At 41.2% G+C, this 16,115-nt stretch overlaps 1 protein-coding gene across 2 annotated transcripts in view; it reads right to left on the bottom strand.

Annotated features, from left to right (window-relative positions):
• CPAMD8 (C3 and PZP like alpha-2-macroglobulin domain containing 8) overlaps nt 1-11,606 on the bottom strand; it is a 300,356-nt gene extending 288,750 nt beyond the window's left edge. For both annotated transcript variants that reach the window (XM_063914497.1, XM_063914498.1), the window contains exon 1: nt 11,001-11,606. In XM_063914497.1, coding sequence (XP_063770567.1) covers nt 11,001-11,059 — 59 coding nt within the window. In that variant the 5' untranslated portion in view covers nt 11,060-11,606. The remainder of the gene's footprint in view (nt 1-11,000) is intronic.
• Between the last annotated feature and the right edge of the window lie 4,509 nt (nt 11,607-16,115).

Raw genomic sequence — 16,115 nt, 5'->3', positions numbered from 1 at the left:
TGGCGCACAGCTTACTGCTGCGCGCTTTACCTCATGAAGATCTGAAGTCTTCTGCCGCCTTTGACGTCTTCTTGCTTCTCATACTCACCCGGCTTCTATCTTCCGGCTCTGTGAGGAGGACGGCGTCGCGGCTCCGGGACGAATCCCAGGGTGAGACCTGTGTTCCGACTCCCTCTGGAGCTAATGGTGTCCAGTAGCCTAAGAAGCAGAGCCTATCATTTAAGTAGGTCTGCTCCTCTCCCCTCAGTCCCACGATGCAGGGAGCCTGTCGCCAGCAGTGCTCCCTGAAAATAAAAAACCTAACAAAATTCTTTTTTCCACAGAAAACTCAGGAGAGCTCTCTGCAGTGCACCCTTCTCCTCTGGGCAAAGGATCTAACCGAGGTCTGGAGGAGGGGCATAGAGGGAGGAGCCAGTGCACACCCATACTAAAAGTTATTTATAGGTGCCCATGTCTCCTGCGGAGCCCGTCTATACCCCATGGTCCTTACGGAGTCCCCAGCATCCTCTAGGACGTAAGAGAAAGATGGCTTTTAGGAAATACAAACAGACTCAAAATGATAATGACAAAGAGGTGTATCTTGACAGACGGAAGGATGCTAAGAAAGTGATCAGACGTGCAAAGGCAGAAGCCGAGTAGAAAATGGCCCAGTCAGTAGATAAAGGGGGCAAAACTTTTTTTAAGTATATAAATGAAAGGAGAAAATCAAATGGAGGAATAATAAGACTTAACACAGAGAGTGAGAATTTGGTGGAGGGAGACAAGGCAATAGCAGATCACCTAAATCATTATTTTTGCTCAGTATTTACTACAGAAGGAGAAGGGAAGGGGCCAGAGTTAAGTTGCAAGGACTTTCATAAAAATAAGGTAGATGAAAGGACATTTACAGAGGAGAAGGTCCTAACTGAACTTTCAAAACTAAAAGTGGATAAATCAATGGGGCCAGATGGAATACACCCAAGGATACTGAAAGAGCTAAAAGATGTGCTGGTGGCACCATTAACAGAATTATTTAACCAGTCACTAAATACAGGTGCCATTCCAGAGGACTGGAAAAGAGCAAATGTAGTTCCACTGTACAAAAGTGGAAGCAAGGAAGAAGCAAGTAAGCCTTACATCAGTAGTAGGGAAAGTAATGGAAAAACTACTAAAATAAAGAGTTGTGGAATATCTTAAATCAAACAACTTACAGGATCCAAAACAGCATGGATTTACTGGTGGGAGATCATGCCAAACAAATCTTATTGACTTTTTTGACTCTGTGATGAAAATAATAGATCAAGGGGGAGCTGTAGATGTAGCATATCTAGACTTTAGTAAGGCATTTGACACTGTCCCACATCGCAGACTGATAAATAAACTTGAAAGTGTGGGGGGTGGATTAATAAAATAGTTAAATGGATAAGAAACTGGTTGCAGGATAGGAAATAGACAGTTGTAGTAAATGGAGTGCAATCTATGGAGGGAAATGTTACCAGTGGAGTACCCCAGGGATCTGTACTCGGACTAGTTCTCTTTAATATCTTTGTTGGGGACATTGCAAATGGTATTGAAGGGAAAGTATGCCTTTTTGCAGATGATACAAAGATATCCAACAGGGTAGACACACCAGGAGGGGTAAAACAAATGACTGATGACCTAGCTAGACTTGAAAAATGGTCAAGAACATGGCAACTACAGTTTAATGCTAAAAAATGCAAAATCATGCACTTGGGTCTCAAAAACCCAAAGGCTAAATATAGTATCAAGGGTACTATAATGGAAACTACCGAGGAGGAAAGGGATTTAGGAGTCACTATTTCGAGTGACTTAAAGGCAGGAAAGCAATGCAACAAAGCAATGAGAAAGGCAAGTCAGATGCTTGGTTGCATAGGAAGAGGAATCAGTAGCAGGGAAAGAGAAGTAATAATGCCACTGTATAGGTCATTGGTGCGGCCTCATCTGGAATACTGTGTCCAGTTCTGGAGACCATGGGGTATATGCAATTGCGGTCGAATTCCCGAAATTGTCGAATTTCGGGTCATTTTCGCCCCCAAAAAAAAATCGCCTATGCAATTCAGTGCTTTCCGACCAAAAAACGGACTTTCAAAATTCAACTTTTTGAAATTCGAATTTTTGCAAATTCGACTTTTCTGCAATGATACAAGTGCTGCAATTCGACAAAAGCATATTCAATTCAAGTTTGGAAATTCGACAGCAGTGCTTTTAGACAGCAAATTCGTCATTTTCAATCCGCCACACTTTGGAGGGTGAAAACAATAAAAAAAAATTTAAACATGTTTTTTTTTGTTGTTGTTTTTTTTTAGGAATAGCATATCTATTTATATTAGAAGGGATTAGGTACTTTTTTTTTTTTTTTGGAGGCACAAATATTATTTATATATTTTTCAAAATATTATTTTTTTATAATTTTTTTTTATTGCTGGAACGGTAAAATCCTTAAAAAAAATGGCGTGGGGTCCCCCCTCCAAAGCATAACCAGCCTCGGGCTCTTCGAGCTGGTCCTGGTTCTAAAAATGCGGGGGGAAAATTGACAGGGGATCCCCCGTATTTTTAAAACCAGCACCGGGCTCTGCGCCTGGTGCTGGTGCCAAAAATACGGGGGACAAAACGAGCAGGGGTCCCCCGTATTTTTCACACCAGCATCGGGCTCCACTAGCTGGACAGATAATGCCACAGCCGGGGGTCACTTTTATGCCGTGCCCTGCGGCCGTGGCATTAAATATCCAACTAGTCACCCCTGGCCGGGGTACCCTGGGGGAGTGGGGACCCCTTCAATCAAGGGGTCCCCCCCAGCCACCCAAGGGCCAGGGGTGAAGCCCGAGGCTGTCCCCCCCCATCCAATGGGCTGCGGATGGGGGGGCTGATAGCCTTTTGTGATAATGAAAAGAATATTGTTTTTTCCAGCAGTACTACAAGTCCCAGCAAGCCTCCCCCGCAAGCTGGTACTTGGAGAACCTCGAAGAGCACATGATTTGGGGGGGCCCTTTTGGGGCGAGTCTGGTGCTCTATGGCAGGTACATAGATGATCTTTTTATTATTTGGGATGGGGATTATCACTCAGTCACTTTGTTCATAGATTATTTAAATACCAACACCTTTGGTCTTTCTTTTACAAGCACTATTCATTCGACTGATATTACTTTCCTGGATATTGCGCTACACATTGATTTACTCTCGGGAAGAATCCTGACCAAAACCTTTAAGAAACAGGTTGACTGTAGTTCCTTCTTAAACTACTCAAGCTGCCATTATCGCCCATGGATCATGAATATACCTAAGAGCCAATACTTGAGGCTCAAAAGAAATTGCTCGAATGAGGTTGACTATCTAATACAGAGTAATGAACTAACACAGTCTTTTTTAGAGCACGGTTACCCCCAAGATGTCCTGGATAGAGCCCTTATTGAAACACAACAAAGAAATAGGGATGATTTACTAAAAATAAAAACATAAATTATCCCTCCCCCCCCAGAATTTAAAGATAACAAACCCATCTTTATTTCAAAATTTAATAGTGCCTCGCATTCGGTAAGGAAAATTCTAAATAAAAATCTTCCCATACTTAAAATGGACAGAATTCTTGCAGATTCTCTAGAAAAGGAAATAAAGATCATTTTTAAGAAAACAAGAAATCTTCAAAACCTCCTGTCCCCTAGTCACTTCGTTAAATCAAATGATTCTTTGGGATCCAGCCACAACTCTTCGAAATTAGAAGCCAGTGCTCTGATATCTACTCCCATTTCTGGACATGGGAAATCCAGAATAGGAAGTCAAAGATGTAATAGACCTAGATGTATGACGTGTAAGTTCGTTACTGAGAGTGATCAATTCTCTTCATCTAAAACTGGGAAGACTTTCGACATTTCGGGTCAAATCACCTGTCAAACGACCTTTGTAATATACTTAATTACCTGCAATTGCGGGATACAATACGTAGGCAGGACCATTAGACAACTTAGTACCAGGTTTTCAGAACATAGAAGATTAGTCCTGAATAAATCTATGAAACACAGTGTACCCCGACATGTCAATTCCCTACATGATGGGGATTGCAGAGTTTTATCTCTACAGGGAATAGAACATATCAATACGACCCCACGGGGTGGGGATAGATATAATTATCTCTGTAATAGAGAAGCCTTTTGGATTTGTAACCTGGAAACCCTGCATCCCATAGGCCTCAATGAGAATATTGAACTTAATGGCATCTAATTCCTCTCTTCTCATAGGCTTTAGTATGCATGTGGGGATAAATATGTATATACCTGTGTGCTGTAACTTGAAATAGACATATATGTTTATATATGTGTGTTTGTTGATTTTGGCATCCACACATATATTGGATACAGATGGACTGGTTATATATATCTCTGGTATTTATATAATTATAGGTTTAACCATGAACCATACCCTAGCTAAGCTCAACACTGAAGTTGAGATTCAGAAAACGCTTATAAGTAATAATCCTCTGTCTGTCCTCAAAATTTGCCTTCCCCTCTTTTTACTCTCGAGAAGAAGTAGCTTTGGTCATAACCTGGGCTTTGTATAACTATACTAATGAAATATATGCATTTAAAAATTTTTTATAGAATATTATATTTATTATTTTTTCTATCCATCTATAAAAATGATAATGCTAATAATATATATAATATAAAAAACTAAATAAATCAAAAAGTATAAAAGATGGATTATGAAAATGTGCTCCTTCGTTTTTGGTTTTGAACCAGGGACCCTGTGGTCGTGGTCCATGTCTCTATCCACTGGGCCATCGCGGCCGGGAGAACTAGTGCTGGTTCCTTATGTATACTAAATCCTCTGGGATGCCATACCCATATCCACGTTAATTGCCGCTCTCGGCACAAGGATGGTGAAACAATGCTGATCACTATAAAATGAAAATAAAAATAAAAATATTTAAATAATTTTAATAATGATACACCGAAGGTGGTTAAGTATCAAGGATATACTATGCTTGATGCTAAACTTATTATAATTTATACTGCAGGTGATTTAAATTCATTTGTCCGAATTAGATTTCATCATGCACTATATCTATATATACCTTTATAAATTACGGGACCACCTATATCTACGTATTCGGCATCCTTTTCACCGATTGCGGCAATATAATGTGTTTGTTTCTTATACCTTATTTTTTTATACTTTTGTATTTGTATTGTTATTCGTAATTTATGTAGCTTGTACACCTGATTAAAGATTAAAAATAAGTGAAGGAAACATGTGCAAAGGACCCATCATAGTGTGAAACCCAATTACAACTCTCAGGTGTGAAGAAAGAGACTTTATAGCTGATTGGCTGCTGTCCATTTAAATACACCAACACCTGTCAAAATGGGTATTCACACTTCCTGAAGAAACCGCCGGTGTTGTGGGCGGAGAAACGCGTAGAGGGTCATCATACAAACTTGTCCACTGCTGGAGACTTTTATGGACCTTCCGCTACTGGTATTGAGCGATTGAGATGCTTTTTCACCACCTCCATTAACCGGACACACCGCAATCACACTCCTCTTGCTGTGCTTGAAAAGCCCCGTTCTGCTGAGGTGTTATGCAGCAACCACGACTCTTTCTGCCGGACAATCTGATATAGCCGCTGTCGGCTGCCGTGAGTCACCTCCGCTAATTGCTACAGACGGGAATCAGCATTCACTATTACGGGTGAGAACGGTCCTGAATGTGAGGGGTGAGATATAGCAAACACAAAAAAACCTCACTGCCTACAATTACTAGCAGCAGTTTTTTAACCTGTTGAGACATTTTTTTCATACGCCTTTATCAGTACGGATGATACCAGCTTAACATATCACTGTGGACTGTTACATTAATTAATTGGCGTTTAGGCCGATCAAAGCTAACCTACTGCCAACTGTGTATGTGACTATTGTATATGCAACTATACTTGCACTGTGTGTTTTCCTTAAATTTACTTTTATTATCTAGGTGGTTTTTCCACCATATCTATTAATAAATGATTTTTTATCTGTAAACAGCGCTCCTTTAATGTTTTGTATAGAACATTAATTAGTATATTCTTGTATTAGGCATCCAGGTGCCCTTTAGGAGCTGCTATTATACTATATTAATTAATTGCCAATCAGGTGTGCCTTTTAAACTCTTAACAACCTTAGCGCCCGATGTATAGGAATATATATTCCCTATACTTTTCCTTTTACTTGGAGAACCACAAGTACCAGCATGCGGGAGAAAAACGGGCCCGCTGGTACCTGTAGTACTACTGGGAAAAAAATACCCAAATAAAAACAGGACACACACACCGTGACAGTAAAACTTTATTCCATACGTCGACACACACATACTTACCTATGTTCACACGCCGACATCGGTCCTCTTCTCCATGTAGAATCCACGGATACCTGAAAAGAAAAGTTCAATATACTCACCTCAGCCATGGTCCAGAGATAAATCCACGGACTTGGCAAAATAACAAATCGCAAAATACCCGACCAGCGGACTGAAAGGGGTCCCATGCTGACACATGAGACTCCTTTCCACGAATGAGACCTGTCAGTGACAGCTGTCACAGAAAGGTCTCTAAAGCCAATCAGGAAGCGCAACTTCGTTGCGCTCACCTGATTGGCTGTGCGCTGTCTGTGCTGTGACAGCGCATCGCAAAGCCGCTCCATTATATTCAATGGTGGGAACTTAGCGGCTAGCGGTGAGGTCACCCACCGGTCAGCGGCTGACCGCGGGTAACCCCCCCGCTAGCCGCTAAGTTCCCACCATTGAAACTAATGGAGCGGCTTTGCGATGCGCTGTCACAGCACAGACAGCGCACAGCCAATCAGGTGAGCCCCACGGAAGTAGCGCTTCCTGATTGGCTGAAGGGACTTCAGTGACAGGAGTCACGTGATGTCCCGGCATTCGGGAGAAAGGGGTCTGATGTGTCAGCATGGGACCCCTTTCAGTCCGGTATGGAGCGGGTGTTCGGTTTGTTTTTTTAACAAGTTCGTGGATTATCTCTGGACGTGGATGTACCTCTGGACGCTGGAAGGTGAGTATAATTTTTTCACAGGTACCCTCGGATCGTCGGAGACCGTGGCAGTCGGCGTGTCAACATAGGTAAGTATGTGTGTGTCGGTAGTGTGTAATAAAGTTTTACTATCAAGGTGTCTGTGTCCTGTTTTTATTTGGGTATTTTTTTTCCAGTAGTACTACAGGTACCAGCGGGTCCGTTTTTCTCCCGCATGCTGGTACTTGTGGTTCTCCAAGTACCAGCTTGCGGGGGAGGCTTGCTGGGACTTGTAGTACTACTGGAAAAAACAATATCTTTTTATTATCACAAAAGGCTATCAGCCCCCCCATCCGCAGCCCATTGGATGGGGGGGGACAGCCTCGAGCTTCACCCCTGGCCCTTGGGTGGCTGGCGGGTGGGGGACCCCTTGATTGTAGGGGTCCCCACTCCCCCAGGGTACCCCGGCCAGGGGTGACTAGTTGGGTAGTTAATGCCACGGCCGCAGGGCACGGCATAAAAGTGACCCCCGGCTGTGGCATTATCTGTCCAGCTAGGGGAGCCCGATGCTGGTGTTAAAAATACGGGGGACCCCTACTCTTTTTGTCCCCCGTATTTTTGGCACCAGCACCAGGCGCAGAGCCCGGTGCTGGTTTTAAAAATACGGGAGATCCCTGCCCAATTTTTCCCCGCATTTTTAGAACCAGGACCAGCTCGAAGAGCCCGAGGCTGGTTATGCTTTGGAGGGGGGACCCCACGCCATTTTTTTTTTCGGGTTTTTCCCGTTTTTTCACGTTTTTTAAAATCGCGGCAAAGTCCGCCAAATCGGCCGATTTTCGCCCGCGGGTCTGCCGAATCCGTTTTTCATTGAATATGGTGAATTCCGGCAGCCACCTGCCGGAATTCACCTGTCGAATTGAGTCGAATTAAAAAACGGCGAAAAATTGCCGCGATTCGCCGTGAATTGTTTTTTTAACAAGTTCGTGGATTATCTCTGGACGTGGATGTACCTCTGGACGCTGGAAAGTGAGTATAATTTTTTCACAGGTACCCTCGGATCGTCGGAGACCGTGGCAGTCGGCGTGTCAACATAGGTAAGTATGTGTGTGTCGGTAGTGTGTAATAAAGTTTTACTATCAAGGTGTCTGTGTCCTGTTTTTATTTGGGTATTTTTTTCCCAGTAGTACTACAGGTACCAGCGGGCCCGTTTTTCTCCCGCATGCTGGTACTTGTGGTTCTCCAAGTACCAGCTTGCGGGGGAGGCTTGCTGGGACTTGTAGTACTACTGGAAAAAAACAATATCTTTTTATTATCACAAAAGGCTATCAGCCCCCCCATCCGCAGCCCATTGGATGGGGGGGGACAGCCTCGGGCTTCACCCCTGGCCCTTGGGTGGCTGGCGGGGGGGGGACCCCTTGATTGTAGGGGTCCCCACTCCCCCAGGGTACCCCGGCCAGGGGTGACTAGTTGGGTAGTTAATGCCACGGCCGCAGGGCACGGCATAAAAGTGACCCCCGGCTGTGGCATTATCTGTCCAGCTAGTGGAGCCCGATGCTGGTGTTAAAAATACGGGGGACCCCTACTCTTTTTGTCCCCCGTATTTTTGGCACCAGCACCAGGCGCAGAGCCCGGTGCTGGTTTTAAAAATACGGGAGATCCCTGCCCAATTTTTCCCCGCATTTTTAGAACCAGGACCAGCTCGAAGAGCCCGAGGCTGGTTATGCTTTGGAGGGGGGACCCCACGCCATTTTTTTTTTTTCGGGTTTTTCCCGTTTTTTCCCGTTTTTTAAAATCGCGGCAAAGTCCGCCAAATCGGCCGATTTTCGCCCGCGGGTCTGTCGAATCCGTTTTTCATTGAATATGGTGAATTCCGGCAGCCACCTGCCGGAATTCACCTGTCGAATTGAGTCGAATTAAAAAACGGCGAAAAATTGCCGCGATTCGCCGTGAATTGCATATACCCCCATATCTCCAGAAGGATATAAATACATTAGAGTGTGTACAAAGAAGGGCAACTAAAATGGTGCATGGCCTACATCACAAAACTTACCCGGAAAGGCTAAAAGATCTTAACATGTATAGTATGGAGGAGAGAAGGGAATGGGGGGACATGATAGAAACTTTCAAATATATCAAGGGTCTTAAAGTTCAGGAGGGAAACATTCTTCAAAGGAAGAGAAGTATTAGAACTCGAGGACATACACTGAAACTGGAGGGAGGCAGGTTCAGGGGAAATTTAAGGAAAAATTACTGCACAGAAAGGGTAGTGGATAAGTGGAATAGCCTCCCATCAGAGGTGGTAGAGGCTAAGACTGTAGAGCAATTTAAACATGCTTGGGATAGGTATATGAATATCCTTACAAAGAATTAAGGTTCAAAAAGGGTTGAGATTACCTAAAGGATAAAAAAAAGGGGCAGACTAGATGGGCCAAGTGGTTCTTATCTGCCGTCAAATTCTATGTTTCTTATATACAAACTCCGCACAGTTAGGGCCATGGTGGGAATCGAACCCATGACCCCATGACCTCAGTGCTATGAGGCAGTAATGCTAACCATTACACCATCTATACTGATTAGGAACAACACAACTGTAATTGCATTACACCTTTACCCCCCCCCCCCCCCCACACACACACACACACATATTTTTATAATGTCATAACCTGGCCAGAATTACAATATTTAGGGGGATATTTATCAAAACTTAGAGAGAGATAAAGTGGAGACAGATAAAGTTCCAACCAATCTGTTTCTAACTCACATTTCTCATCCGCACCCTGCAACATGACAGAAGCTGATTGGTTAGTATCTATCCCCAACCTTTGATAAATCCCCCCTTTGTGTTCCTGATAAAAGAAAGGAAAAAAGGTTATTTATTACCATTCATCTTGCAAAGTAAGTGGGGTAAAAAGGAGCATGTTTTTTCTCCCACCACCTTTGTAAAAAAAAAAAAAAGTACTTTTAACTTTGTAAATAAGCCTCAAATGGTTTCAGTAGTTGATAAGTACCAGCTGTAGATAGAGCAAATAGATGGTTGCCTGATTCTAACCATTGCTGGGCTTTACCACGTGTGTATTGTGTGTATTACACCTCTTGATGCCTCCCCCCAAAATGATATATGATTTGTACAGTACATGATGTTCTTTCTCAGCCATAGCATCTGAATGTCATATCCCTGTGCAATGTTACTCATCTCTGTATATTATTACATTTTTGTGTATATCACACCTCTGTGTAATATCTCTACTAAAGCTCCCCATAGATAGACTTTAGATGAATATGCTACCGGTCAGATCATTAGTAATCCATCTCTTTATATAAAACATTCTCAATAATACAATTTGTTTTAACAACATATTTTCTACCAGAATGTTGATAATTTATTATAGTTTATAGCACTGGTATTTATTAAGGCATCTAACAATTCCCATTTCACTTTTCATAAATTACCTTAGAAAAATGATATAAAACTTCAATACAAAATACTATGTAAAATATAATCATCTTTCTGTACAACATATCTATTCAGATATATGTATGTATGATTAATGACTATATTGTTTATTTGTTTAAACTCCATGTGATAGATATGTTTTCTTACCTCTTCTCCATGTTAGTGAATTGTAATAAAATGTAAATTTACTTTATGGTATTATTTTGAAAGCTAATAAATCACTAATAATAATAATAATAATAATAATTTTATTTATATAGCGCTCTTTCTCCAATAGGACTCAAGGCGCTTAACAGATCAAAATAATTGTTTTTTAACAAACCAGTTCATTAGTATACTGATATAAATCTGCATCCTATGGCATCAATACACTGTATGTTGCTATACTATTGTTCAATGCTTTTTGTACTTTCATGTCATGAAATAATACTTTGTGCCACCTCTTATAAATGCAGCGTTGCCGTCTGGGTGCTATTAATGGCAAATAAATAACAGAAATAATCACAATAAAATAAAAAAATAAGAAGGAAGATTTGTTGGAGGACTTACGGATTATTCTGTGCATTGCTGAAGCTGCAAAGGATCCCCAAAATCCACAGGAGAGACATATTCTGCAACAAGCACAGTTCTATCCACACGCAGTACTTTACCCTGTGTCCGTACAGGGGTTATCTGTCTTCCTTTCCCTGCATACAGCACAGGAGGGGGGAGTGTGCCCTGAGGGTGGAAGGAGCAGTGTGCTCTCTGCTCTCCCCCCCTTCCCAAGTTTGTGAAGGATTTAACCCTTGTTCTGACTTGTTCTTCTGCAGTGATTGTGACTGTAAATAATCCTGACTTCTTCCAAAATATATCTCAGTCCTGCCCAATGTACTCTGCTGTACTGTCAGAGTTTTCTGTAAATTCAGTTCTCTCTCTTTAACTTTCAAATGTACCTAGACTAATACTCTCTACATGCAGTGTGTACCTTATTGTTTCTCCCTCCTTTGTTTTCTAATATAATAATCTTTCACTTATTTTCACTGTCTATAACCTTCCCACTTCTTGCTGTGTTTGCTTGCCATTCTAAGCTAGCTTTCCTCACATGCAAACTGCAGTCCTCCTCGGTAAGCATGATGGAGCAGTATAGCAAATAATACGGTTTTAGAATTGTGTGAGCCCTACTTAGTCTATAGGGAGTGTTTCACTAGCCAAACCCCAAGTGGGGAGGGCTGGGCATTCATGGAGGGAAGTGAGGAAGGGGGCCTGGCCCTATAAATCACTAGCAACAGACCCTTTAAAACAAGATATATGGCATGCTCCCTTTTTCCCTCCTCCCTTATGCTAACTCAATGAATGACCTTAAGCTGTAAGGGATAGAATGGGGGGAGAGGAGGATATTAAAACAGCCCCTAGGGGAATTTGCCTTTATCCCTCTGGTATTCCTCTCTGCCAGGGTCTACAGATACTGCAGTTAGGAGTATACAGGCAGTGAGTGATTACCATGCAAACCCACTGAAAGTATACAGTTAGGCAAAGAGCCTGTAAAGCACCAGTGTATTGCAGTGAGCAGAACATCATATTAAGTAAAAAACAAACATATATTTAACAATTTCTTTATGTCTTAATACAAAAAGGGCTTAGAGGGGAGTGTAATGGTTAAAGATGTGCCAAAAGAGCATACAGCCAAACATATTTTTTTTGTTACAAAAACGTAAATACTCCTAAATAAGTGGCATCTACTACTGGTGCGGATGGCGGACCAGCTGAGATACGCCTCCATTGCCTAATGCTAAATGATAAAATAACTAACCGCATCTGTTTTGGAATGTTCTTTCCAAACTGCTACAGGTGTTTACTGATTATATATATATATATATATATATATATATATATATATCTTACAATACAAATAGATATCCCAGCGCTCGTCCTGTTGAAAATCTATATGTGCTCCGGTGCCTGCCTTTGGTATTGCAAGTCGTACATATGAATGAAATGGGGTTCACTACGGCTGGCCGGCGGTCGGGCTCCCGGCGACCAGCATCCCGGCGCCGGGAGCCCGACCGCCGGCTTACCGACAGCTTGGCGAGCGCAAATGAGCCCCTTGCGGGCTCGCTGCGCTCGCCACGCTACGGGCACGGTGGCGCGCTAAGCGCGCCACACTATTTTATTCTCCCTCTATGGGGGTCGTGGACCCCCACGAGGGAAAGGAGTGTCGGTATGCCGGCTGTCGGGCTCCCGGCGCCGGTATACTGAGCGCCGGGAGCCCGACCGCCGGCAAACAGAAGACCACCCAATGAAATGAGGTAGCACTCATGAGTCTTGCTGTGTGGTAATGGTTTTAATGCATTAAGGGGTGTATTCAGAGGTGCTCGGTATCTAGCAAAAATCGCATAGCGCATGCACAGACTTTCACAATGCAATCGCATCCCGGAAAGGATGTGATCGCATAGTGATTGACAGGCTGGGGGCAGTCAGGGACTGCAACGCAGCATTGGAGGAGAGTGGCCAGGATGACATCGCCTGCGTTTCCTGTGACAGGAAACATGGCCGTGGTGCACCTTTTTGTACGCAGCCTGGCTGCGTATACAGGGGTCGACTTCTATTTGCCGCTTTCTGCAATGCAATCGCATAGCTGGGCGATGCTATACATGCTGAGCAGCCTTGCCCTGTGCTGGGTTGCCCCGAGCATGCAATTTAAGCAGTAGCAGTATTTGCTATTTTAACCCCCTAAATCCTTTACTGCACAGCGAAACTTGTGAGTGCCGCCTCATTTTTTATATATATATATATATATATATATATATATAAAAACACAGAAGTATCCTTATCTCGCGCCAACTTAAGAGCGACACACTGGGAGAGGTCTTTGTTGGGAGACCTCAGGAACATACAAAGAAAAACACAGATTCCCAAGTGCGCTAGTGATGTAATGTAATTACACAATTCTTCCAGCGTTTATTTCATCAGAAAATGTGGACTGGAGGATGTTTAGATCTGGGGACCTGTAACAGACACCCCTCACCAAAAAGTCACCCAAACAAGAGGCCAACAGGCCAATTAATAAAAGGTTATTTTAATAACATATGATTTTTATACACAATATAAAATTATATCAATAAAACACAGCCACAACCAACATGTTTGTAAGATGGATTCTAGATACTCCCTCACCTTTTTCAAGGTGCGAGCTCGAAGGGAGTATCTTCACAAACTAGGGTGCGATTTTCTGACTGACAAACCCAACGCGTTTCGTCTTATCGACTTCATCAGGGGTAACTTGTTTGGGGACAAGATAATATTCTATTTAAGAAAAACTGCTAAAAAGAAATAGGAATATCGTATATACATATATGTATATACATAAATATGCACCTATATATATATATATATATATATATGTGGTACGAGAAAAAATTGTATACCTACCGCATATAGGGAAAAAGGCTAATTCACTCTCGATGGATTTATATGGCAAAACGTAACCTGAAAATATGAATGGCACATTCTAAGATGTGTTTATTTGATGGGACTACTAGAACATTGTTATTATTATGTGTTTTGATACCACAAAACATACCTCAAATGGGAATTAATACAGTCTCCTTTATCAGGATTTAGTAGATGGAATTCCTATATTCAGGCTCCTAGCCAGAGTGGTAATTCTTTTTGGGTATAGAAATCTATAGAATAATAATGTTTTTGTAAATACTGCCTGATAAAAAAGGAAAGGAAAAGGGGAATCAAATGTAGACTACTTTTAATGGTTTCTCACCTATTGATATAGGAGGTAACATACCTTAAGACTAATTAAGCATGATTCCTTAAAGGCCGTCTAGGAAATACTCTTGATTATAGTTCGTTGGGAATGCCGGTAACTGTATGCCGGCGTTTTTGCAAACTGCTAAAGGGAAACACATAAATGTTGGCATTTATAGAGAGGTACTTGTCCATGTAATTTGTTACACGGTTATGCCAATCCTACTATAAACATACCTAAAGTGTGGTCTCCAGTTCTTATAATCAAGGTTATTATTGGTTCAAATGTTGACTCACATGAAATTCTGAAAGAATTTAAACCTCAATTTAATCTTTAGTATAAGGTGTGTCAGTCACAAAGTCACTAACAAATATTTAAATGTACATACCAAAACTCAAATGGCTGGTCTGACAATCATAGGAATATAAAAGATGTGACTTCCTCAAATAGATCTCAAGGAACAAATCTTTTCAGAGAAATGAGAACATTGTCATTGTCACATAGAGAGCTCAAATAGAAACAATAACAGTTTAAAAAAAAAAAATAAAATAATAAAAATAAATAAAAATATGTTTTTCACAGAATGAATCCTTTCAAGAAACCAACAACCCTATTACTATTACTATTACTACTATTACTATTCATGAGAAGGCTCAGTTCTAATACTAAGAATAATGGCTAAATCCAGCAGATCTCATAAAATAATTCTTATCAAAAATCAAAGTGAACACTTCCTTTTTGATTGTTTCTATTTGAGCTCTCTATGTGACAATGACAATGTTCTCATTTCTCTGAAAAGATGTGTTCCTTGAGATCTATTTGAGGAAGTCACATCTTTTATATTCCTATGATTGTCAGACCAGCCATTTGAGTTTTGGTATGTACATTTAAATATTTGTTAGTGACTTTGTGACTGACACACCTTATACTAAAGATTAAATTGAGGTTTAAATTCTTTCAGAATTTCATGTGAGTCAACATTTGAACCAATAATAACCTTGATTATAAGAACTGGAGACCACACTTTAGGTATGTTTATAGTAGGATTGGCATAACCGTGTAACAAATTACATGGACAAGTACCTCTCTATAAATGCCAACATTTATGTGTTTCCCTTTAGCAGTTTGCAAAAACGCCGGCATACAGTTACCGGCATTCCCAACGAACTATAATCAAGAGTATTTCCTAGACGGCCTTTAAGGAATCATGCTTAATTAGTCTTAAGGTATGTTACCTCCTATATCAATAGGTGAGAAACCATTAAAAGTAGTCTACATTTGATTCCCCTTTTCCTTTCCTTTTTTATCAGGCAGTATTTACAAAAACATTATTATTCTATAGATTTCTATACCCAAAAAGAATTACCACTCTGGCTAGGAGCCTGAATATAGGAATTCCATCTACTAAATCCTGATAAAGGAGACTGTATTAATTCCCATTTGAGGTATGTTTTGTGGTATCAAAACACATAATAATAACAATGTTCTAGTAGTCCCATCAAATAAACACATCTTAGAATGTGCCATTCATATTTTCAGGTTACGTTTTGCCATATAAATCCATCGAGAGTGAATTAGCCTTTTTCCCTATATGCGGTAGGTATACAATTTTTTCTCGTACCACATATATATATATATAGGTGCATATTTATGTATATACATATATGTATATACGATATTCCTATTTCTTTCTAGCAGTTTTTCTTAAATAGAATATTATCTTGTCCCCAAACAAGTTACCCCTGATGAAGTCGATAAGACGAAACGCGTTGGGTTTGTCAGTCAGAAAATCGCACCCTAGTTTGTGAAGATACTCCCTTCGAGCTCGCACCTTGAAAAAGGTGAGGGAGTATCTAGAATCCATCTTACAAACATGTTGGTTGTGGCTGTGTTTTATTGATATAATTTTATATTGTGTATAAAAA

This window comes from Pseudophryne corroboree, chromosome 1, assembly GCF_028390025.1.
Source record: "Pseudophryne corroboree isolate aPseCor3 chromosome 1, aPseCor3.hap2, whole genome shotgun sequence".
NCBI lineage: Eukaryota > Metazoa > Chordata > Amphibia > Anura > Myobatrachidae > Pseudophryne > Pseudophryne corroboree.
Note: the sequence above shows the minus strand (reverse complement) of the source record. Positions and strands in the feature narration are given on the sequence as shown.